The 23,270-nt window shown below is 43.6% G+C and overlaps 2 protein-coding genes across 8 annotated transcripts in view; one reads left to right on the top strand and one right to left on the bottom strand.

Moving 5' to 3' along the window:
• Positions 1–2,983, bottom strand: part of DOCK7 (dedicator of cytokinesis 7) — an 86,861-nt gene extending 83,878 nt beyond the window's left edge. For all 5 annotated transcript variants that reach the window (XM_065737813.1, XM_065737820.1, XM_065737829.1 and 2 more), the window contains exon 1: positions 2,876–2,983. In XM_065737813.1, the coding sequence (XP_065593885.1) occupies positions 2,876–2,913 (38 nt within the window). In that variant the 5' untranslated portion in view covers positions 2,914–2,983. The remainder of the gene's footprint in view (positions 1–2,875) is intronic.
• Positions 2,984–9,371: 6,388 nt separating this feature from the next.
• Positions 9,372–23,270, top strand: part of ATG4C (autophagy related 4C cysteine peptidase) — a 307,949-nt gene continuing 294,050 nt past the window's right edge. For 2 of the 3 annotated variants that reach the window (XR_010622291.1, XM_065737630.1), the window contains exons 1-8: positions 9,372–9,442; positions 11,543–11,673; positions 12,151–12,234; positions 12,880–13,113; positions 15,747–16,077; positions 18,352–18,422; positions 19,846–19,982; positions 22,788–22,866. Coding sequence is in view for 2 of the 3 variants with exons in the window: in XM_065737630.1 (XP_065593702.1) it covers positions 11,598–11,673; positions 12,151–12,234; positions 12,880–13,113; positions 15,747–16,077; positions 18,352–18,422; positions 19,846–19,982; positions 22,788–22,866 (1,012 nt within the window). In the remaining variant the exon portion in view is untranslated. Of the gene's footprint in view, positions 9,443–10,562; positions 10,681–11,542; positions 11,674–12,150; positions 12,235–12,879; positions 13,114–15,746; positions 16,078–18,351; positions 18,423–19,845; positions 19,983–22,787; positions 22,867–23,270 lie in introns of those variants that run through there. The other variant, XM_065737641.1, reaches the window with a different exon arrangement.

The raw sequence follows: 23,270 nt of genomic DNA, 5'->3' as shown, positions 1-23,270 counted from the left end.
AGGTGACACCATACCCAGAAAAAAACATGGGGTATTCAACTGGGAATCTGCAGTGCCCAGAGGTGAAGGGGTGAGATCATGGCAGGGACCCAGAGGGGCCAACACAGCACTGGGACTGTAGACTCAGCCCCTGCTGGGAGTGAACAGGCAGTTCAGAGTTCCTCAATAATAATGCACTGACATCTGTTTGTCTTCTATTGAGAGGTCTTAATGCCCATATTTATCTCTGCCCGTGTGGATCTCACCTTTACCAACTCTCTTCTAGTCCCCCAAACACAATATGGGCTGAACAGAGGCATTGAACAGAAACACAACTCTTAGTTTCCATAGAGATGGAAGCAACAGTAAAGCACTGGCACAGGGTGTCCAGAGATGTGATGGGTGTCCCATCCCTACAGACACTTGAGGTCAGGGGATGGGGCTCTGTGGGTGAAGCTGGGGGTGTCCCTGTTGATTTCAGGGGACCAAATGGCTTTCAAAGCCCTCTTCCAATTCAAACAAATCTATGGTTCTATGAACAGTGTACAAACAACTACAGAAGTATTAGTGTTACAGAAGGATGTTCCAATAGTTTAATAGAAAAATTATTAACAATGTATTTTCAATTAAAAAAATAATGATTTCATGTATCATTCACCCCACTGCAGTAAGTTTAACTCACAAGTTTCATATGCTAAGGTCAAGAATTAGTAAGCTCATGTGATGGCCAAAGTTCAAGCTAAAATCTGTTCCAGCTCAAAGCCTTCCGACAGAAAAGCAGTATGACCTGGTCAGAGAGACAACCTCTAGCAGGCAAGATTTTTCTGAAGCTGCTGCAGCAGTCATTGAGAAGTGCCCACACTAGTACTTAAACACTCTGAGTAATAAACAGACACCACACAGCACAGGAGTTCTGTGCCTACCCTTGAGGTGCACCACACTGGTTGAAGTAAGCACAGTAAATCAGCATCGTGAAGACCACATCCGTGGTTCTTCTAAGAAAAAGGGATAACTTTATGGGTTTTTTTTCTTCCTACCACTACTGTAATAAGGACCTTAGAAACCTCTCTCTTCCCTAGGTAAGCCTGAAAGAAATTCACATTCATGGATCTGAATTACATCCATACTGAACTACACACTACCAGCCAAACCAAGAGCAGCATGACCACTTCCTGTGAATAAGACAAATGGCATGTGTACCTCAACAAGCAAGCCAAACCGGAGGGCAGAGTGTGAATATGGGATGGATCTATTCTTCTTCAAACAATGGAGCTTGGGAGGGCTTCCAGCAGCCACCAAGACAGCTCGTGGGACCGGATTCTGCTTGTTGTGATCAAACCTCTCAGCCTCTGAAACTGTAAGTCACAGAGCGGAATATTCTGTGCTGGTGTGAGGAGGGCTACAGCTCAGTCTGAGCACCCCTGGGTGCTCATCTCTGCCCACAAGTTTTTGCCTTCATAAGCACTGGATGTGCTGCCCGTGAACTACGAACCTGAAGGCAACACTTCCACGTGGGAAATCCCAGGCAGAAATACAGCAGTCATGTAAGTAAGTGTAACAGGATGAGGAGTTGCAGGAGATCACAGAATCATTAAGGTTTAAAAAGACATCTAAGATCATTAAGTTCACTGCACCCACTGCTACATCCCTCATGCCACATCCCCATGGCTCTGAAACACTCCCAGGGATGATGACCCCACCACACCCTAGGCAGCTCATGCCAGTGCCTGACCACTCTTTCAGAGAAGAAATTTCCCCTAACGTTTAAGCTGAGATGAAACAGCTCTGTTCCAGGAGGAGCTGACAACACCACACATGGTCCTTCAGCAAGCACAGCCTGCAAGAACATCCAACCCCACAAATGAACACGGTGCATTGAAAACACCGCCTCTGCCTGCACCCGATGCTGCCATTGGGTTGGTATGAAAACACACCGAGGGCATTTGATCAAAGGTATACAAAGATGGCACAGCTGCAACCCGCACTGTAGCGCCCTGTGGAATGAATATTAGTACTTCCAAAGTGAATCTCGCCGGTGGGCTCACGGTGACAGACCGGTGGCTGGCGGAGGCAAAAGGCAGTGACCCACCCCCAGGGCCATTTTATTGAACTTCCTGCCTCTCTGCCGAGCTTGTTCGGTCCCACTTCTACTATTTGTCCCCCATGTGACGATTTCTATGACTACAATCGAGAACAAGGAAAAACAGCCCGGCAGCAGAGCCTGCGCTCTCCATTCCCGACACACTGACCCCTGGCAGAGGAGCGACGCTTTCGCCCACCCCCTGCTCCCGGGCGGGGTGGGACTGCTGCCGTAACCCAGATCCTACACAGCCTGCTCCTATCGTTTCCCTTCCCGGCGGCCCTTCTCCACCATCAGCTCAGGTGCTGCTCCCCGGACCACGCAGACACGACCCTGCCTTCGCTCCTGCCCTCAGCCCCACCGGCCGGGGCTGGGGGCTGCGAACAAAAACGCGAACCCCGCAGGAAATCGGGAAGGAGCCGGGAGATTTTTTTAGTTAATAAATTAAGAAACAACGCACGCAACGCCGCGATGCGGAGCCCGAGGCCGCCGGACCCCCGCCCCGCGCACACAAAGGGCCGTATCTCCGGGCCGGGCCCATTGTGCTGGCACACGGACGGACCTCCGGCGGCGGACGGCTCGCTCCCGCGGCCCTTCTCAAATCGTTCCGATCGGTTTTTCCCCCGGGGAAGCGGCACCGCGCACACGCCGCCTCCCTTACCCCTTTGTGGGGGGAACCGCGGCCCCCGGCGCGGCCCCGCAGCCGGCCCTGCCCCGCCCCGCAGGGCCCCGCCGGCAGCCCCAGGGCCGGGACAGCCGGACCGGGCCGACCCCGATGTGCGCGGCGGTGCCCCGCTCCTTGCCCGGCCCCGCTACCTGCTGATCTTCTGCGCGAAGGCGCGGCGCTCGGCCATGGCTCGCTCGGCGCTGGGAGCCGGGAACGGGCGCCGTAATGCTCGGCGGAGGCGCGCACCCGCGCGGCGCTGCCGGCCCAGCTCCCCCCCCCACCCCTGTGTTGGCGGTGCCCGCCCATTGCTCCCCCTGCTGGCGGCGCGGCGCCGCTGCTCGCAGACATACGGCGCTCGGAGGACGCATTGTCCCCGCGCGGGCGCGGCCGCCGCTCGGCGCTCCCCACGGCCCCGCGCGGGCGCTGAGTCCTTTCTCGCGGAACCGGCGCCGTTGTGAAGGCTGAGCGCGGTGATGGACTCGTTTACAGACGGAATGTCAGGCCCCGAAATCTGCACGTGTGTGTGAGCAGTCCCCGCTGGAGCCGGTCGGGCTCTGTGAGTGTACGAAGCAAACCCGGCGGGGATAAGATCGTGGCCTGCTGCAGTGATGTGCTGGCATGCGCTGCACAGATGCACACGCGCACGTGCACGCAGATGGGGATGCTGCAGAGCAAAGCCCCGTTGTACTCAACGGAGAAAGGGCTGCTCCTCACCAAGGGGGAGGGGAGGAAACAGCCCCCAGCTTCTGCCAGCGCAAAGATATCTGCTCCTGAACTGCCCGTGGGATGAGTCCAGCACAGGGGCAGGATAAGTCGGTCCGCCATTCATTCGCCTTCTTACATCTGAATTCTGGTCTGTCCTTTACTCTCAGAGCCACCAGAAACATTTCCTTGTTTCCCATCCACGTGGAATTTCCAAAGTGCCGTCAGTGGAGATGCGGGAAGACTGGTTTAGTTGGAGGGAGAATGTTGCTGCCCAGCTCCTTCATTCTGAAAACTGAGAATCCTGCATTTCTGCAAAGGAACATTCTTATTGCTGCCAGAAGGTGACAAACAGTCCAGCCCCGCAACCCTGGCATGCAGACACAGTGCCTGTGGTTGACCAAGAGACCTCCTGGATTTTAGGTTTCATTCTCCCATCCGCTAGTACCCCTGACAGAACTTGTTTTGTCGGCAGGATGTGCAAAGTTGGCTCCGTATTATCCCCAAAAAGCTACTAATCCCTTCTTGAAAGCTTTCTGCAGCTGGTTCGTCAGTGCAGGCTGCCACCACTCGTCTGTCAGTGCCCTGCTCTTCACCGCCTGTCCCTGAGCTGACACTTGGCCAGACGGGCTGCTGTGCCAGACTTGCTTCCAGCAGCACACACAGCTCTGCAGAAGGCAGGAGGGCAGTGGGTGAGACGCTGCACCGCGGCCGTGCCTGACAGATGTGCTCTGACTTCTGAAACCACAAGGAAGGAAAGCCAAGTAGGTGCAAACAGCAGAGCTCTGAACTGCTGGCTGAGGTCGGGACACATGTTCTGCCCTTGCCAGAGAGGGGGCAGCCTCGCTGGAAGAGCAGGATAATAACTGAGAGCAATCAAGCTTTAAATTACGGCTACAGTCTCCCCTCGGCAATGAAGGGCCTTTGTACAATTTGCCATACGCTAAAATGGGGCAAGGGATGGGATCCCACCTCATGGTGAAGATTTGTTAATGACCTAACAGCCCAGCAACAGTCTACAAAGTTGGTGTCAATGACTTTAAATACTGAGAGGTGGCTGAGGCGGGCAGAGATGTACCCATGGCCTTGCAAAGTGAGCCAAGAGCGCCCTAGAGAGACCTAGAGAGAACCTAAACGTAGCAGTGTATGGAGCACTAACCAAGAGAAACCAAGTAAAGAAATATGAGGGGAAAAAATTGAGAATTTCACCATCTTTCAACCGTGCCAGGCACCAAAATTCATGGTGACAACAAATCCTGGCTCTGTATCTCTGACAAATCAGCATGGCTGACGTTGTGGCATGTCTGTATTATTTCAAGTGCTGCCACTGACAGGCGATGAATCACATCACCTCACTGTTTTCTCGTTTGTGAGTGAAGATAATCAGTAGAAGGAAATGTTTTGTCTGAAGAAACAAACTCATGCTTCATAAAGAGAGGAGTGTGACCAACCCTTTATGTGGAGTTTCAGCCCGAAAAATACTTTTCTCTAGACATCCCTTTGGAAACTAGCAGCTTCTGATTCAAAAGCAACTGTTTCTGTGGCACATTTTACCTGGAGTAGAAAACAGAACTGTTTTCTTTTAATTAGGATGAAATTACATGTGATAGGTTATATATTTGGAGTGTTAGGCTGCTGATTTCTCATGATGTTGTTTGTGCATATGCATTGTTCTCAAGGGTGACTGGTACCACAGAATGAGGATGAAGATAAATCAAGACTAACTTCAGTGGAGGGTCATGTACACTGCAACTGGTACTTCCAAACAGACCAATGTAATTTAATGTTTGGACAGAGGTTACATATTCCCAGGAGCTAATTTAAAGCTGGAACATCAACACTATGAGGATACTGAACAGTTAGTCATTCCTTTAGCACACTGTAATTTTTAACCATGTCAATAAGTGACTAAATTGCTTGGTTTGGGTTTTTACTGAGAACGAATTTCACTTGGTTGTAATGAAATTTGGTAAATGCATGTTCTGAACACAGGTCTAACTCACTGAGACTGATCACTCCTAAATTAGGTTCTGCACGAGAAAAATCTTTTGTATTGCAGTCACAAACCATTTTGCAAAAAGCGAACTGACCCCGTGCCTTGTTTGGTAGCAGTCCACTTACTCAGCCATTGCTTCCTTGCTCTTCTTACGTAAACTTCCTCAAAGCAAAAACATTGGAAACATTTTCCACTGCAAATGTGGCCAGCAGAAGTCAATAAACAAAGAAGTAAACAAGGGTCTGTAAATTCAGAGAGCCATCTACTGGCAGCTCAGTGAAACGAATTAAATTAATTAAGGACAAATCTCTGCCTCTCTTAAAAGGGATTTCTTTGAAGTTAAGGAACTTCACATGAGCAAACTATACACACACGATTATCATTTCAAGACAAGAGTGAAGATGTTGCTGTTCTCAGAGCAAGAAAGAGTGGCCTTGTTTGCCCAGTGCCCAGATACTGCTGGGTGAATGGGAAACTAAGGATAACAGAGTAAAGGAGTGAGAACTGCCAGAGTGCCTGCAGTCTTCCCCACACCCCTCACATCCATGCTGTTTCTCTCATAGACAGCTCAAATCAGGCATAGCAAAAGCTAATGGAGCCAAGGTGCCCTATGTATGGTGTTTCAAAGATCAGTTTTAAGGGGAACAATATTCATCCTTGCTGTCATCGGAAGATCACAAGAGTTACACACAGCAAGAGCGATACGCTGCAGTTCTGGGCACTGAATTCAAATCATGTCTGCTACTGCATGGAGCAAAACAGCTATGCATAAACAATCTCCTGCCTAGAGCAAAAGGACGATCACACTCCTTTCCAGGCACTGGTGCTCTTCCCTAGCCTAATCCTGAGGTAGGGTAAGAAAATCTGGTCTTGGATAGAGTGAGCGGTGTGAGCAGAATCACACTGGCAAAATCCACAGAGGCAACACCTAAACAGCAATCCTCAGGGGCCATGCTCAGTTTGTCCCTTTCATCTTGGAGGAGTGCTTCGAGGATGGTGCAGCTACAGCTGCTGCAATTGTGTCCGCAGGCAGAGTGACATACCAGGCACATGTGAGCAGGCTGACACTGGCAGAAAGGTGGCTTGTGTGGAAAACGACTTCTGGGCCAACAGCATGTCACAAAGTCTGCGCATACACGTGAGAAAGCAACATGAGAGAATCCTTTGTTCCCTGAAAGGTTTCCTAAGAGTACATGTTTCTTTGTTGCTTTGCTGTGTGCTTCATTAACTGTTAACCTCGAAGATGACAGTTTCTTTGGGAAACCTGTGACATTCTACAGTAACAGTTTTGCTTCAGAAACAAAATACTCATCACAGCTGTTACATTTTAATTAAAAATCCTTCTAGTCTTTACAAACCTCTGCACTCTTGATCTAACCATTCAATTTCCAGTAGTGTTGCTAAGCACAAACAACTGTTAAAAGAGTGTCCGAGCTTTTCTGCTCTTGAATGAACACTACCTATGAGAACTATTCTAACAAGCAGTTCTGCGAGCAGCAGAATTAACACAGCCTGGATTGCAGTGTTCTACTTTTGTCCTGTTGCAGTCTCTTTCTACTTCAGCAGCTATTCCACAAAAAAAAAAAAAAAAAAAAAAAACTGGAGGTATTTATTATCTCCAAGACTCTGCAAACCTGATTAAATTGCAGAGTGGTCCTAATATTTTCCAGAGGGAGATGGATCAGAGATGCCTTACTTCCCTAGGAAATTAAACTAAAAATAAATGAGGAAAAATTCTCTCCTTTCCAGCTGCTTGACCTAAGGTCCACACTGTTTACAAAACACACAAACTGTTGTTCTGCAAACAGCATGCTTTTGGCCCAACACTCAGTGGACTTTTCTAAACGTATTGCATGTTACTGATGACTGCTCAGGTCCCAGAGGTGAGCTAGCAGACTAGCTGCAGATACAGGGGCATTTTCATTCCCCTAGCTGCCCAGCAATTTGGTACTGTCTTACCATTCTGCAGTGCGTTGTGTTACCATGGTATCTCAAATATCCATAAAGCAGAGAGCATCTTCTCTAATCCTTAGTCTTTTTGACATCACCTCTTTGTGTTACCTGTTTTGCTTACCTAGTACAAAAGGAAAGACAAATTAAATCTTCCATAATCACAGATTTAAAATATTTCATTACTCATACCATACAAATTTAGCACAAATAGGTGGTTTGCATGGCCTTTATGGTATTAAAATGTGGCAAGTGTGAACTATGTGACGTTTGTTAGAATTCTGTTGAACACAATATGTTCTCTCCCACTCCTTCTGCAAATCTGTCCTACAGGAAAGGAATTAGTCAAGGTGAAGGAAACTCTCTTTACAGATAGTTATTTATGGTTGCCTGTGGAATTATTTTGCAATCAAAGCTTTGTTTTGCATGATCTGACTGATGCAAAAAGTGGGAAATAAATATCTTCATTCTCATAACCTGATTGCCTGAGGGATTTACAATGTATATCCAGATGGCATACTGTGTGGCCTATCAAATCAGGGCATGGTTATTAAATTTCAGAGCAGGAAGGTGCAGGCAACTAATTTCAGGCAAGGGAATAGTCATTTCATTTGATCAACTGAATAATTCTTTGTTCAATATTTACCCAAATCCAAGCTATGTGAGCTACTGAGCTCTCAGTATTCGAGACCATACACAAACAGGCAAGCACATTCATCTTTGTCTTTGAAAATATAAGCAAGGATGAAACTTTAAAGAACTATTATTTCTAAAACAGGTCATAACATTGGGAAGGCGGGAGGCCTGTCTCCTTCTGCACTGACAGATTACCCGGACTGCAGGGACAGTCTTTCACGAGTTTAATACAAACAGCAAACGTGTTTACTTTTAAATCTTTATCTTGGCTTGGAATATGCACAGGGTGTGAGTGCAACTTTCACTGCGTTGCCGCTCCTTTCCTGTTTTGAGAAGGAACAGCAACAGCTGCTGTGGGGAAATGCTCACTACTGGAGCTTGAAGGACTCCCCCAGAGGACCGGGGTCGCTGACTGATGGGAGCACAGCGGTGAGCTGAAGGGCAGGAGGGAGTGGAGTGCTGAGCTCCCGCATCCCGGCTCCAACCCAATAGCTACATCCTCAAAACAAGGTTTGTCTTCTACTTTGCACATGAATACCCAAGATCACGACATGGAAGAACAACACACGTTTTCCTCCTGAACTCAAAGTTGTGCTGCTGGAGTGGTAAGCACGTGGGGCAGCGCAGGGACACCGTTGCTCAGGGGATACAGCCCACGATCTATGGGATATGAAATTTAAACCACATCCCGCAGTTTTTTGCTGTTGTTTCTTTTGGTGTATTTGTATATATATATAATTATATATATATATATATTTTCGTGGTGGGGGAAACAACGGCTCCCAACACTTCCAGTGACCATTTTCAAGCTGAGGACAGACTGATGAAGATCCGACTTCATGAAATGCCACAACCAACCAGCAATACCTCGACAGGCTGCTCCTCGCAGGAAACTGAGAGGCGCGATTCCTCTTGCACGCTTTAAAAACGCGAGCCTTAAAAAGCGATTTGAAGCATTAAAGGTGTTAGCATGCGCTGAACTTTCAGGCGGGGATTCAAACCCCGTCAGCCCTCAAACAACGGAGGGGTTTTAGAGCCGTGGATGTGCGTGAGGGGCTGCGAGGCGCCGCGCCTCTGCACTGGACTACATCTCCCATCATGCCCCGCGCGGGGGCGCCTCCGGCCGGGCCGCTCGCTGCCGCAGCGCCCGCTGGGAGCTGTAGTCCTTCACCCGTTCCTCACTGCTGAGCACCGGCAGACCGCTCCTCGGCCGGCTGCGCCCCGGAGCTCACCGTGCAGCAAGCGGCGGGCGCCGTCCTCCCCTTCTCCGTCACCCGAGGCGGCGGCTCAGCAGAGAATCGCGGTGCCGCACGCCGCTCCGCCCCCACGGTACGGCGGCCGCGAAGGGCCACGGCGCGGCGGCGGCGACGCGTTCACCGCCCCGCGGCGCTCCGTGCGGCGCCGGTGAGGGGATAAAGGCGACAGCGGGCAGGTGAGGGGTGAGGGAGGAGAAGCGAGGAGTAACGAGGTATAAGGAGGAGTAAGGAGGAATAACGGCGGCGGCCGCTCCCGCGCGTCACCCGCAGGCGGGGCCCGGGCCCGAGGGCAGCGGGGCAGCGCGGTGCCGGCACCGAGGCTCGGCCCAGTCCCGAGCGGGTGACACGAGCTCCGCTGCGTGCTTCTTTTAGTTAATAAACCATGTAGTCCCGTGGGCTGAGCGTTCACAGCCGCCTTCCCCTGATAGCGTGCCATTCATTTCAGCGGAACTGAAGTTCTCGCTCTGATGGGAAGGCGCTGTGTTTTTCAAGCCGATTTGTTTCGTGTCAGTATTTCTCTTTGCAGTCGTTTTCGTGCGTTTGGCATAACACCAGGGGAGAACTGTAACGGGCTGGGAGAAAGATGCGCTGTCGTCTCTGCACGTTGTCTTTAAAGGAAAATTGCTTTCTCATTTCATCATTTTTCCTTCAGCCCTTTTAGGAACAGTAGAGTTTGTTCCGTTCCTAATTTTAGCCAGAAGGAACTTTTACACTTATTGGCTTTTGTGGTAACCACTGGTCTCTGTGTAAATGGCCATCTCTGATTGATCACACGAGGACTGACCAGAGGAAGCACACCTCCTGCACACCTCCTTACTCTCACCAACTTGGCCAGCCAGTCAGGGCTGCTCATCTGTGCAGTCTTTCCCTTTCTTCCCTACAGGAAAAAAAAAGGGGATGGGAGAGGTGACAAACCCCAACCTTTAACTGTCTTTCTCTTCTTTCCCCTACAGAAACTCAGCTTGATTCAAGGCTAATCCAAGTAGGTTTTTTCCCAATTGTTTTAAGAGCAGAAAAACATCAGTCTTCCCCCTCCACCCCCCCCCCCCCTCCCCCCCCGTGTTTGTGTGCTTGTATTTCCTCTTCTTTCATCAAACATTTGTTGATGAATTTTTATAAAGTAATAGAACAGAATAGCAAACAGCACATTAGGGAAGGCCTGGGCAACAGGCTGTTGTGTTCCATGCCCTACATGCAGTTTTTGAACAGTGTGTTCACGTGGGTACCTTCAGGCTCTGAAGACACCCCAACATCTTCACCCTCCTCTTCACTGACAGATACCAACATTAGGATTATGTTGCATCAGCAATTGCATTTTACTTAATGAAAACGTGCTCACAGTGGGGAGAAGTAACAATGCTTGTGTCTTCGTCCACTTTTGATCCCAGTTCAATGAAGAACAACACAGGGAAAGGTAGATACAGCTCATTATTCTCTGTTTAAAGTAAGGAGGGTATGCATAGCATCAATAAATTCCATTCAGCAATTCAGAGTCAATAAATGTGCACTTCCTTTTACACAATTTCTAGGCACTATTATACAGGAATGATCTGCACAGCAGTGCCTTTTACCACCGTTTTACCTCTCTCATCTTTGTAATACAGCTGAACTGCTGCAGGAAAACATGATCCAATCAGAAGAGAGCCTTTTTGCACTGTAGGTGGTATTTAGAAAGGACGTAAACTAAACATGGACTTGAGGACAGTATTCTGCTCGTCTGATGAGCTACTTCTGTTCAGAATTGTGTCACTGCACACGTTGTATGTAACTATTTTTGCCATGTACACGCTCAGCAAAACATCTTGTTCCTCCAACATACGTGCACTTTGGTTTAGGAAATTCTTGATTAGAAATCTAAAGCTAATGCAGTTTTTCAAGCCGAGGTAGGCTTATTGGTGCCCCAAATCTCATATGAGGAAAAAATACTTACTGTATTCTTTTCAGCAGAAAATGGCATCTATTCTGTTCAGTGAAACACAGCTCAACCTTGCACTGCAAACTGGAATGAGTGTACTCATACACTAGCACAGTTTATATGCCCTAGATCAGTTTGTTGTGCAACAGAGAGCTGTTGGAGCACATTATATTTTATTTAGCTTTGTATGGTAATTTTATTAGTGTATGTTTGGAATTAAATGTTATTATTATTTATTCATGGAACATGTGATTGCTTCTCAGAAGCTTTATTACTGTTTCTGGTCATGCGCGTGCAGTCGGTGATGCTATGCCCTGTGTTCTCTGTGCCAATGGAGATGTTTATGTTTTTGTTTTTACAGTAGCAGAATTTAATGTCTTGCAAGTCAGCGATGGCTTTTTCTCTAGAATTTGAATATGGAGGCCACAGGGACAGATGAAGTGGAAAAGATAAAATCAAAATTTATGTCAGCATGGAACAACATGAAATATAGTAAGTGAAATGGTGTTTGGTGAAATCCCATCTCCATTGAAGTGAATGGAATTTTTCTCAGGCAATGTAAAATTAATTAGTTTTGCATTTTCATTGGTCATATATAGAGCTTGTTGTATATTATTGTAGGGGATGGAAACCTCACTGAATCAAACCACAGTAATGAATTCCCTGTCAAGACAAAGCAACTCGAACTCAGCTTTAGCACCTCTGTATCCTAAGTTTCTTCACAGTAGCACAACTGCGTTTGCATTCAAGTGTTCATACAGGGATAACACCATTACTTTTGAGAGAGAACACTTATCTGTGTTTTATGGTGTTAACCATTTTTGTTAGTTACGGAAGTGAAATCTGATTTCAGTGCATTTACTTTATACTCCTCATCAGGGATTACCTTTGGTGTAATCAAATGCTGTTAGTAATGTCTTTTTGGAATAATTCACTCACAAATTTGTATTCATTCTGCATTTATTTCAGGTTGGGTATTGAAAACAAAAACTTACTTCAGTAGAAACTCTCCTGTCTTTCTGCTGGGAAAATGTTACCACTTCAAATCTGATGGTATGTAGACATCACGTAACACATTCCAGTCTTACTTGGCAAGAACTCTGTGCACATATTTTAATCCTCTCAAAGGACCTTCATTAACAATTACTGAATTCAAGATGTGAATGAGAAAAGCTTAGAAAGTGTGTATTTAAAAACATTGAACAGCACCACTAATGCAACCCATCCTAATCTGCTTTATCTGTATTTTACTCTGAAGTCTTGTTCTTTATAATATTGGCCCTGTAATTTACACTTTACTTCATTTACCTATCAAACTGGGATTGTCTGAAAAATGCATGAATGAAATAGTGACAATTCTCATCTGAAGAGTGACTCCAAAACCTTTGTTATCATTTTCCAGAATGCAGTTTTTGAATAATTTTTTTTTCTGCATGGCTCTATCAGACCATTTATGTTTAGGTTAATTAAGCAGCTGTTTCCTTACAAGTGAGCAATTTTATTGACACTTGCTGGCTGTCTCACTCCTTTTTCCAGCTGGCACATTCCTAACGTATTTGCCCTGTAGTTTTCCCTCCTTGTATTTAATGGTTACTTTTTCTGAGTTTGCCCCATCTTTCTAATTGCACAGTTGCATACTGTATTTTCATTCCAGTAACAGAAGTCCCATACCAACTTAAATTGTGCTTTGCCTTACAGAATCTGGTGAACTCTCTACAGAGGGATCCAATTTTGATAAAATCAACACAGAGATTTCAGGAAATGTTGAGGAGTTTCGTAAAGATTTCATTTCTAGAATATGGCTGACTTACCGAGAAGAATTTCCTCAGATAAAGGGGTCTGCACTCACAACGGACTGTGGCTGGGGCTGCACACTCAGAACTGGTCAGATGTTGTTGGCTCAAGGTCTTATGCTTCATTTTCTTGGTAGAGGTACGTTATGAGCGAGGAGCTCTGTATTTGGTGTGAGTAAGCCTGGGCATTTTGTTGGGAGCATGATGGTCTTCATATAGCCAGAGTCTGAAGTTCCAGCTAGTTTTGTTTCTGGACTTCCTTTCCTTAATACTAGAATTGTTACAGTGTGCCTGGCAGAGCATTGCTCTAGCTTATCTACTCTGCCATTTTTGGAAAAGACAGTAGCAGAGTCTGTCAAAGAAAGACACTGGAAACTCCACAGAAGCTGATTGTGAAGGGTAATACAAGACAAAATTGTGATCCCATACCTGTATTGCTATTAGCCGTGTAAATGTCCAATTCTCTTGAATCTTCCTCGTTTCTTGAGCTGAAGATGTGGAAATGAGTTCCACATCCCATAGCTGTGGGCTATAGCAAAAGTGATGTTCTTTTATCAGTTTTTAAGTTGTACATTATTCAATTTCTTCTAGTATTAATATATTGAGTTAATAGAAGGATTTTAATCTAACTTCAATACATCATTCTTTGTGTTGAAATTTTCACTAGCTCATTTCCTCCCTTTCCCCATGTACTCTTCCCCCCCCCCCCCCCCCGTCTTATCTCAGAATACTCTTTCAGTCACAGCTGTTTGAAAGAGCTAGCTTTAGGAGACTTGGAACACTTTCTGCTTTCAAAGGCTAAGAGCCAGTCCCATTCTTCTAAGCTGAGCCTTGTGCTGCCCAGAGCTATTTCTGGTTCTTGTAGTTACTCACCTTGTCTTTTCATCCTCTTTTCATAGATTCATAGATACATTAGGTTGGAAAGGACCTACAAGATCATCTTTTCCTCAATCCCTTTCATAATCCACCATATTACCCCTTTCAGAGAGCCATTCCTATCCTCTGTCACCATTGTTTGTTGTCAAAGTGATCCAAGAGATGGGCCTGAAGCCAGCCAGGCACATTAGTTAGAATACAACATGATATTGATTAGTCTAGTCAGTGGGCCTCCAAAATATTTCAGTAGCAGATAGTTCTGAAAGCCTGTTTTGATCATGCTTTGTGCTTACTGTGCAAATATGATGTAAGCTGTGAGCATGGTCCCAAGCCAGCTGTATCACAAAGTCAGCAGTGTCATCACTGAACTGTCAGCTTGGCTTCCCGAGTTTTCCTTTTGCTGTACATACTTAAGTCATAAAACATGCATTAATGCTATTTTGTTCAACTGACTGCAAATGTCAAAATATTTGAAAATCTACTGAGAAATACAAATCCCTTAAATATATATATTTTTTTCTATACTTACATTTAAAAAAATACAAAGCAAAACCTGATCGGTGCTACCTGTGTGTCATGGCTCATTCTGAAGTAGCCCAAAATATAAAAGCCCCAGGTATTATGCCTTTCAAGTCCATGGTTACAAAGTATTCCTTGCACTGTTCCCAAAGAGTCCCTGTTTGGAAAGTGATCCAGTGATTCCAGAGTACCACTATTTCAGGGGCAATCCAAATATGTAGAAAAATGCAGCATGTATGGTCTTGCTGGACTACTTTTCTCATCACTTGGTTTTCTGTCAGCTGGTAAATTATCTTTCAAAGAGCTTTCCTTGACATTTGGATAGCTTTGTAAACAAATTTAAGGGCTTATATGAAGTTTTTTTGCTTACTCTTTTCCCAGATATGTTTTCTTTGTAGTTTAATGGTGTAGTTTCCATTACAAAGCAAAACCTGACTGCATTAGCAGCTGGATTACCTACTGCTATGTGGAAGGTCCTGGTTATCGCTGAATGATGTTGTAAATAAGTTTTAAAATTAAATGTTATTGACACAGTATTACTTTGAAATGGCTGTGCTCGAGACAGACTCAAATTTGGAGCTCACATTTTTCGATCTAACCGTGAGGTCACTGTTTCAGAGATTCCCTCACATCCTCTGTGTTGCAAATAGTTGTTCAGACCTGTGGGAGAGACTTTGAGTCGTCTGATAGGGGAAGCATTACTGCTCTCTGGATGTGCTGAACCACCATTATGTTATTAATAGGTACAAGATGGGGAGGATGCATTGTTAAGAAAATCTCTTGTTAGAAATGCACACTGCACATTCTGTGCTGAACATTTACATGCTTTTGTCTCGTCATCTAGGTAGGCCTAAGAATTGACAGATGTAACTCAAGAAATGTAGTGTATTTTTCTGGCAGCCTGCTCTGACTGCACCAAGCAGCAGTTGTTCTTCCATGAGTAATTCCCCAGTTTTGCCTGCTTTTTTAATATCTGACAACCCAGAGTAATAAAAATCAGGGTTAGGAACTTCTTGTTTCACATGAACGAAACTGTTTAGATGTTTTAATAGCTTATTTCTGTATTTTAAATACATAAGATTGTTCTGTGCCTTGTAATTGGGTCAGTCATTTATGTTAGCTGAGCCTGACCTGCGATCTCAGATAGCATAAATCTCCAGCCAAGAGTTCCCTTAGCTGTATTTCTTTTCTCCCATCTTCTAGCAGAAGATAAAAGCAAATCTTGTTGCATTTCAATTCTGTGTTTACACTTTGGCACTGGCATTTGCATCTTGTTGTACGAAGGTACCTATTGTTGGCCTGGAAAACCTGTGGGGAGAAAGGAGGATGCGTTGCTGATTATACCAAAAAGCTGACATCTTAAAATTCCTCCTGCAGCCTGGGTCTGGCCAGATGCTTTGGACATTGAAAATTCAGATTCTGAATCCTGGACAACCCACACAGTTAAAAAGCTGACAGCATCATTCGAAGCATCTCTTACAGCAGAGAGAGAACCCAAGATCCTGTCAAACCATCAGGAGAGAACACTAAGGAGAAACTGTGGCGACAATGAAATGAGAAATGAAATTTATCACAGAAAAATAATTTCTTGGTTTGGCGACTCTCCGCTGGCAGCTTTTGGCTTACATCAGCTAATAGAATATGGAAAGAAGTCAGGAAAAATTGCTGGAGATTGGTATGGGCCTGCAGTTGTTGCACACATTTTAAGGTAAAGGTGTCGTTATTCTTTGTTATAGTGCCGTACACATTACAGGAGAAGCATTTCCAAGTGTTGTGAGATTACTTCAGCTTAATTGAACATCTAGCTGTTCATTACTGGCTTTATAAAACGCCCACATTAGCAGCAATGGGAGAGCTTTTTTTCAGAGGCAGGAGTAGAAATAGCAGCAGGTGAAGGAAGCAAACTCGACGCCACTGTTGGGTCTTATGTCACAAAAAAAACCCAACATTCTTGTTTTCCTGTCTATTGGGCAGTAGGAGTCCCAAGGCCTCTCCCAAAGCTGGGCTTTTAAGTAGAGCTTCATTGAATGAAATGTTCTAAAAACTAACCACTCTTTCAACCTTGGAACATGCATAACATTATAGATTTTTTTTTTTATACTGTAACCTGGGGGCTGTAATGTACTGATAGTGTAATGAAATGTCAGAGCTAAAATTGATGTTTTCAGCATTTCTTTGCACATATCAAATTCTTGTGAAACTGTAAATGTATGGGACTATTAATATTATAATTATATCACAGTAAAAGTAAAGGGTCTGTGACATTCAGTGTGGCTTAAAAAAAAGTGGAAAGTCAAATTTCTCCATACTGCATGCCTTTCTACACCATTTCTTTCAATACTACAGATTTCTTTTTCAATAATCCATGTTTATGTTATTGATATTAGTTCACCTATAAACTAAATCGCTAATAAGTCATTTAAGTGGATGAAGTCAAAGTTTGTTCCTCTATATGTTAATGAAACAGTTTTGCTGATTAGTATAGAAGCAGACTCATCTCAGGTGAAACCTATCCTGAAATGCCCAGGGGTATAAGTGTGCATTCATGCAAATGCAGATGGTGATGTGACAGGTTACCATTATTTATATGTTTTCTTAAATTTTTTTTCTTGGTTATAGAAACTGTCAGAATTCTTGCTTGCTTTGAATTGGAGTAACCTATTTACCCAGTCCATGGGGAAAAATCATTTGTTCCAGCATCCATTTAACATAAACACAGTGATGATCTGTAGCATCACCCAGGTTTCCTTTCCTGGATCTCTCTCTTCTGGCAGTGCTAACAATGTATAGCACTCCCATAACTCAAGAATGACTGTATTAAAGGATTCTTCAGAGTATACTGTAGAATAAGGGAGCAGTGACCATTTAACATGAGCATGTATTTGAAGTCAAGGGCTCATCTTGTATTTTGAAAAGTTTAGTTTCTTTACAGATGTCCTTGATTAATGATCATGCTTTAGACTACTGACATACATTCACTTTTTACTTAGCTGCATTAGTTCTGTCCCTCTGAGGGCAGCCCAATACTGCAATGATCTTTTAGAAAGCTTAGTTGAAACCCCATAGCTTTTTACGAGCTGGCTTTTATTTCAGGAGAGAAGGGTGCCAATGTGTGGCTTCTGTATGAACTGAGGTCAACTAAGGAGATCTGTCAAGTTGAAAATGATGTATTTGTCAGCAAATTTAGGCTTTATTACTCCAGTATACATGAGAGAAAAATGTTCTAAACAGACACATTAGGTAGTTGAATATGAACTTCATTGTAAGGTAATGGTTTGGGGTTTTTGTTTTGGCTTTTGTGTGTGTGTGCATTTGTGATTTTCATTTTTTTTTCTATAATGAGATTAGCAGTGCTATCTCTGCTTGGAAAAAAAACATTGCCATGTGTAACATGAATAACCTCAAAGATGATACTCAAAAAATAATATAGATGATGGTACATTTGAATAGGTCTATATATAGATGGTATACAAATAATACAAAAAGGAAGATGGCTCACCTTAAAGATGACAGAGGCTCACAGTAGATTCCACATAGGAGGGATCTCCAAGAAGAGATCTTTCCCTGCTGGTGGTCAGCCCTTAAATGGGGTTTGGGAGAGGTGGAGCCAGGTTCCATCCCTTCCAATCACACAGGTACATCACCTCCACCTGTGCCCCCATGGCTGACTCGGTGCTCACCTCAGGTGACCAGTCAGTGGTTCAGGCCGTGATTTGGCAGTTCCCATACACCATGTATACTAGGTCTGGTTTGCACAGTTATTGCTTGTGTATTTTGGTTGGTTTGTTTGCTTTTAAAAATCTCCCTGCGTCTGTATTGGTCAGAAATAGAAGGTGTCTTGAATTAAAGCACAGGAACAGAAAAGCACCAAACAATTAAAAAACCAAAACAAAACAACATGTTTCTGTAAAGCAAATAATATGTGTTTATTTAATGTCATTTTTTTAATAACCTGAGATGATAGTTTTCTGTTTGTACTTAGAAAAGCTGTTGAAGAAGCACGAGACCCTGAGCTGCAGGGAGTAACAGTCTATGTTGCTCAGGATTGTACAGGTAAACGCTGTGACTGTGGATTCTTGTTAACGTTGCAGATGCTCTTTCTGCCTTTCATAAGCTCTCAACAATAAAGCCCTAAAGGCAGAAAAAAAATAAACAATGGATCCATATAACTGAGATTAGGTACACAAGGGAATTCTTGATAAGGGCAGATGTTGGTTCTTTTGGGACTCAGACATCACAAGTTGAAAGCCTCTAACATTGCTTGTTCGGTTTCTTAGTAAGAGTAAAAATCAGAATCCAGGAAGTCAGTGTGCCTCCAATAGCTTTGGTTCTGGGGAGCCTGAGCATTTATACTAGTTCATCTTTTTTGTATCCTGCTTCACTGTTGCTTAAGTAACAGGCTAGTAACAGCTTCCCTATCTTCCTGACAGTTACCTCCCTAAACCAAGCAATTTTCATTTCAACCAGAGGAGCTTTGCTACTTACATTTTCTTTTCTTTTGAACCACGGGTTTCTTTTTTACCCTTTCTCCTAGTGAAAAAAACAAAAAACAAAATACTGAACCTGTCTCTTAGAATAGGAAGAAGTCTCTTTGCTTTGAGATCAAAGATGCGAGGAAGATAGCGAACCAGTCAGTGCCACAGCTCCCGATAACCTTTCTTTGCTGCAGCATGACATTTTGAATCACAGATAACAGGCAGAGGAGCTCAGGGCCCTCGATGTTAAGGAGCAGAAAATGATGACAAAAAAAAAACCTGAACATGGTGAAACATTACACTAATGAATGTAGTCTTTCATGTGTAAGTTCTAGTAGCCATGTTAGCTACCAGAAATGCTATTTGTGTCATAGCTGATCTTGGTAAGTTGAAGAACCACCTCCACGAAAATCAATCACATTACTTTTAAACAGACACTGACTTACTGAATGCCCACACCTGACCTAAAATGACAGTGGAAACTTCTAAAATTTGGTTTGGTTTTCATTTCTTTGTCCTTGTCACATCCCCTTTCATTTGGAGGGAATAAGCAATGACTACCTGAAGTATTTTCACTCATTTTCAGTGACTGCTTTGCATTAACTTGAAGCAGTGAACATAAATATTTATTAAAGTCAGTGATTGATCATTATCAGCATGTTTATGTCTCTGTTAATGTAGGGTTTCAAGTTTTAAATCACTGCTTTTTAGAAGAAATTAAGAATACATACTTATCATCTCTCCTAACATCGCCCTTCTGCCTTCTCCTGGCAATGTGTCTGAGTTCAGCAGTGGTTGATTACTACAAAATACTGCTGAAAATAGGGAAGCAAAACACTGTCTTTCAGCAGAGTGGCCCCAGACTTTTTTTTCAGGAAGACAGTCATATTTTCATAGGACTGCAGTCACAGTTTGTCAGACTCGGTGATGTCATTCTGTAGGTGTGCCTGAAAAGCTGGCGGCTGTGTCTTACATGCCAATATTTTTGTGTCTCCTTTCAGTCTACAGTTCAGATGTTATTGACAGACAGTGCTCTTTTATGGACTCTGGAAAAACAGACACAAAAGCTGTAATTATATTAGTTCCGGTGAGACTCGGTGGAGAAAGAACAAACATGGACTACTTAGAGTTTGTAAAGGTATGAAATGAGAGTTCAATCATTTTTCAAATCGTAGCACTAGGAGACTTCACGATGGCAATCTTCTACCTATTAAATGTGTGGTGGTGATTTTACAGTTGAAGGTTGTAAAGTTTGACTTTACAGATTTTAAATTTCCCTATTACGAGATGAGACGTAATTGCAGAGCACATGATGTCCCTTGGTAAAGCAGTGAAAACTGTTCTACTCCTGAAGCAGCTATCTGAAAAGACATTAATGCAGTGGCCCAAATTATAAATGGTAATTTAGTTACATATGCTGCCAAAGTTGTGCTATAATAAGTATCAGTCAGCATTTTAAGATATAAATATACCAAATACCGTATTCTGCTTATTTCTTTAAATGCCAACTGCCTTCAAGTTGTTTCCTGTCCTTCCCTTTTTCATTTTATCCAGCTTAAGACAGAATTTTTTGACAACTTTAGACATTGCATCAACTATTGCTTCACTGCCTGGACAGTGGGATGTGTGATGCAGAAGTAGCAATCAGTTGCCACAAATCAAAATGAACTAGAAGAAAAGTAAAACTTAAACAAGGCAGAGACTTTCTTCCCCTCTCTGCTATTCTGAGTGGCAATACAATGGGACATCCCCACTGAGCTCACCAGTACTTATCCTAGTGAAGAGATTCTTCTCTTTGCCCTTCGGCTTTATCTTTTTCCATGACACAGCTTATTGTAAGATATGCTGTCTTCTGAATATTAAAACAGGAATTTAAATTGCACTCTTGAGTTATTTACAAAATCTGAGTTGGTCTTTTTTGCTACATCATCCACACTTTCTGACTCTCATTCCTGTGAAATTTCAGGAAGGTGTGGCACAGAGACAAAGAGATGAAGCCTTTCATTACAGTAATGATCTGCTAAATAGCTTTTCTTTCCTGATTTCTTTCCAGTTGGTTTGGGAAAAGTTTTAGTTCGTTTGTGCTTAATTCTGACACAGTTAAACCTGAAGCTTATGTACAACCTTACTTTACTTCCAGCATTAGTAAAAGAGCTGTTGGATTGGTCATGTCCAGGAAGATGCATGGGGCTTTCCTTCGTAAGCTAACAAACAATTGCTTTTGCAACTTACATAATAGGTTCGTAAGGTTGGAAAGGACCTACAAGATCATCTAGTCCAACCATCCTCCTATCACCATCCCTACCCAACTACTAAATCAAATCCCTTAGCACCTCATCTAAACGCTTCTTGAACAGAAAACATAAGTTTTTCTCAGCTATAGGAAAGTGACTCCAGTTCTGTTACATCGACTTTTTTTCTGTAGCTAGTCCTACACTGCAGAGACTTCCTCAGTTTAGCTATCGAAAGCACATTTTTGCCCGTGAGAGATGTTTGCTTGGCACTGACTTTCAAAGCACAGGCACATTTGGGTTTGCTAAGTAGCACTGGCCTTATGGGGCAGAGTTCTGCTGCTCACTTACCAGGAGCAGTGCTGCTTTTCAGTTGCCTGTATTGGAGACTGTGATAAGAGGGCTTTCAATTGCATGTATTAGTCACCCCACTCACTATCTTGTCTGCTCTCTGAACAGTGACTGAATTTCTTGGGGTTTGGATTAAAGTTAAAAATGCAGATTTTAGAATGTAGTACAAGATGTAATTTTTACACTGGATTTCATATTTATGGATGAAAATTGATAAATATTTTATAATTCAGTTTCACAAGAAAATGTCCATAGATTAAACAGTTATTCATTACTCTAAATACCTCTGCACTCCTCCTCTTTCACTGGCAGAGGATGTATCCTCGTTAGGACACAGCCTTTGCCTCTTCTCTGCTTAAACCTTCTGTAACATTAAGGTATCGGGGCATGTTTTCTTAAAAAGCCCACTCATTTATATTTTAAATAAGCATTTTCTCTTAGCCTGGATAAACCACATCGAAGCTGACTTTGTTAGTGTCTCTAGTTAGGCGTGCAACAATTTTTGTCATGTTCCACCGCTTTATCATTGTCTGAGTAAGGAAAAATTTATCTCAACAAGAAGCCTTGGCCTTAATAGAACAGGAAATATCAATCACTTTGTTGAGAGAAATTCTCCCTCCTCGGACAATGATAATGTAATGGTTATAATTTTAATGGGTGATATCCTAGAGGAGAGGATATGGGTATGATTGCCAGCTAATGGAGATTTCATTTTAGCTCAGATGATTGTCTTCTGGATTGCTGTCCCACTTCGGGCCAGCGTCCAAGCAGTGAACCCAAGGTTTGTGCAGTGCCACCAGAAAGCTGCCATGATTTACTGATGCTTAAAGGCTGCTCACTTTTCAGAGTGTTTAATGGTCTTGGGCTTCAACTGTATTAGAACAGTTGGGCTCAGCTTCCAAAGTGCGCCGTGCTGGCAAAATGCGGCTCCTGCTGGATGGTGGGAGCTAGTGGAGAGCTGTGTTCAGCCAAGACTGGGCATGCACAGAAATCCTGTGGAGCCCCAGGAGGAACAGAACATTGTGAAAGCGAGAGAAGTGCAAATGTGTTGGACAGAAGCAGGAAGGACCTTCATGCTACTTTCTTTTCCTCTGTAGTATTCATTTTAATAGTCTGGGTTGGATTGGCAGCTCCCAGGTGATGTGCAGGGTGACATAGCCAGGAAAGTAACTCCTAATGGCATGTGCATGGGTAGTTTGAGCTCTTCCTCATGTGGGGCTGTCCTGTCCAGAGCTTGTGGGTAACAGAGGGGAAAAAAAAATCATCTGCCTAAAAACAGTACACGAAGAGAAAATATTTTGATTCTGTTTGATCCTCTTTCTGTTTAACACTGTCCTAATTTTCTGACATTCTGCTTGTAGGGGATTTTAAGCCTTGAGTATTGTGTTGGGATTATTGGTGGCAAACCCAAGCAGTCGTATTACTTTGCTGGATTTCAAGGTTAGTATTTGAATATGTTATGTCTCTTCAATATTTTTCTTTAACAGTTAGAAAGTTAATACAGGGCCAGTGGGAAATAGCATGATTAAAATAGCAAAATGAGTACCTTATTAATTCATCATGTCTACCAAAGTCCATTCATTTGTCATTTACCTCATATAGTAATTGGATTCTGTAAGATGTACATTTAATTTCCCTTGTTGCATAAACAAGGCATAATTTATCTGTTTCACCAAACTTGAGGAGCCTTCGCCGTTCCTATCTGGCAGTTCTTATTTACGTATTTACTTTTTGCTAGTTTAAGTGGTGGTAGTTGATGCTCAGATGACAAGCAATATATTCTTCCTGTCAGGATGAAGTAGCGCAATGCATTTTTCATATGCAAACTCCAGAATATAATTGTA

The sequence above is a fragment of the Cyrtonyx montezumae genome, unplaced genomic scaffold, assembly GCF_038088225.1.
Source record: "Cyrtonyx montezumae isolate F1298 unplaced genomic scaffold, pur_monq_1.0 scaffold_1, whole genome shotgun sequence".
Taxonomy (NCBI): domain Eukaryota; kingdom Metazoa; phylum Chordata; class Aves; order Galliformes; family Odontophoridae; genus Cyrtonyx; species Cyrtonyx montezumae.
This window is presented reverse-complemented; position numbering and strand designations above follow the sequence as displayed.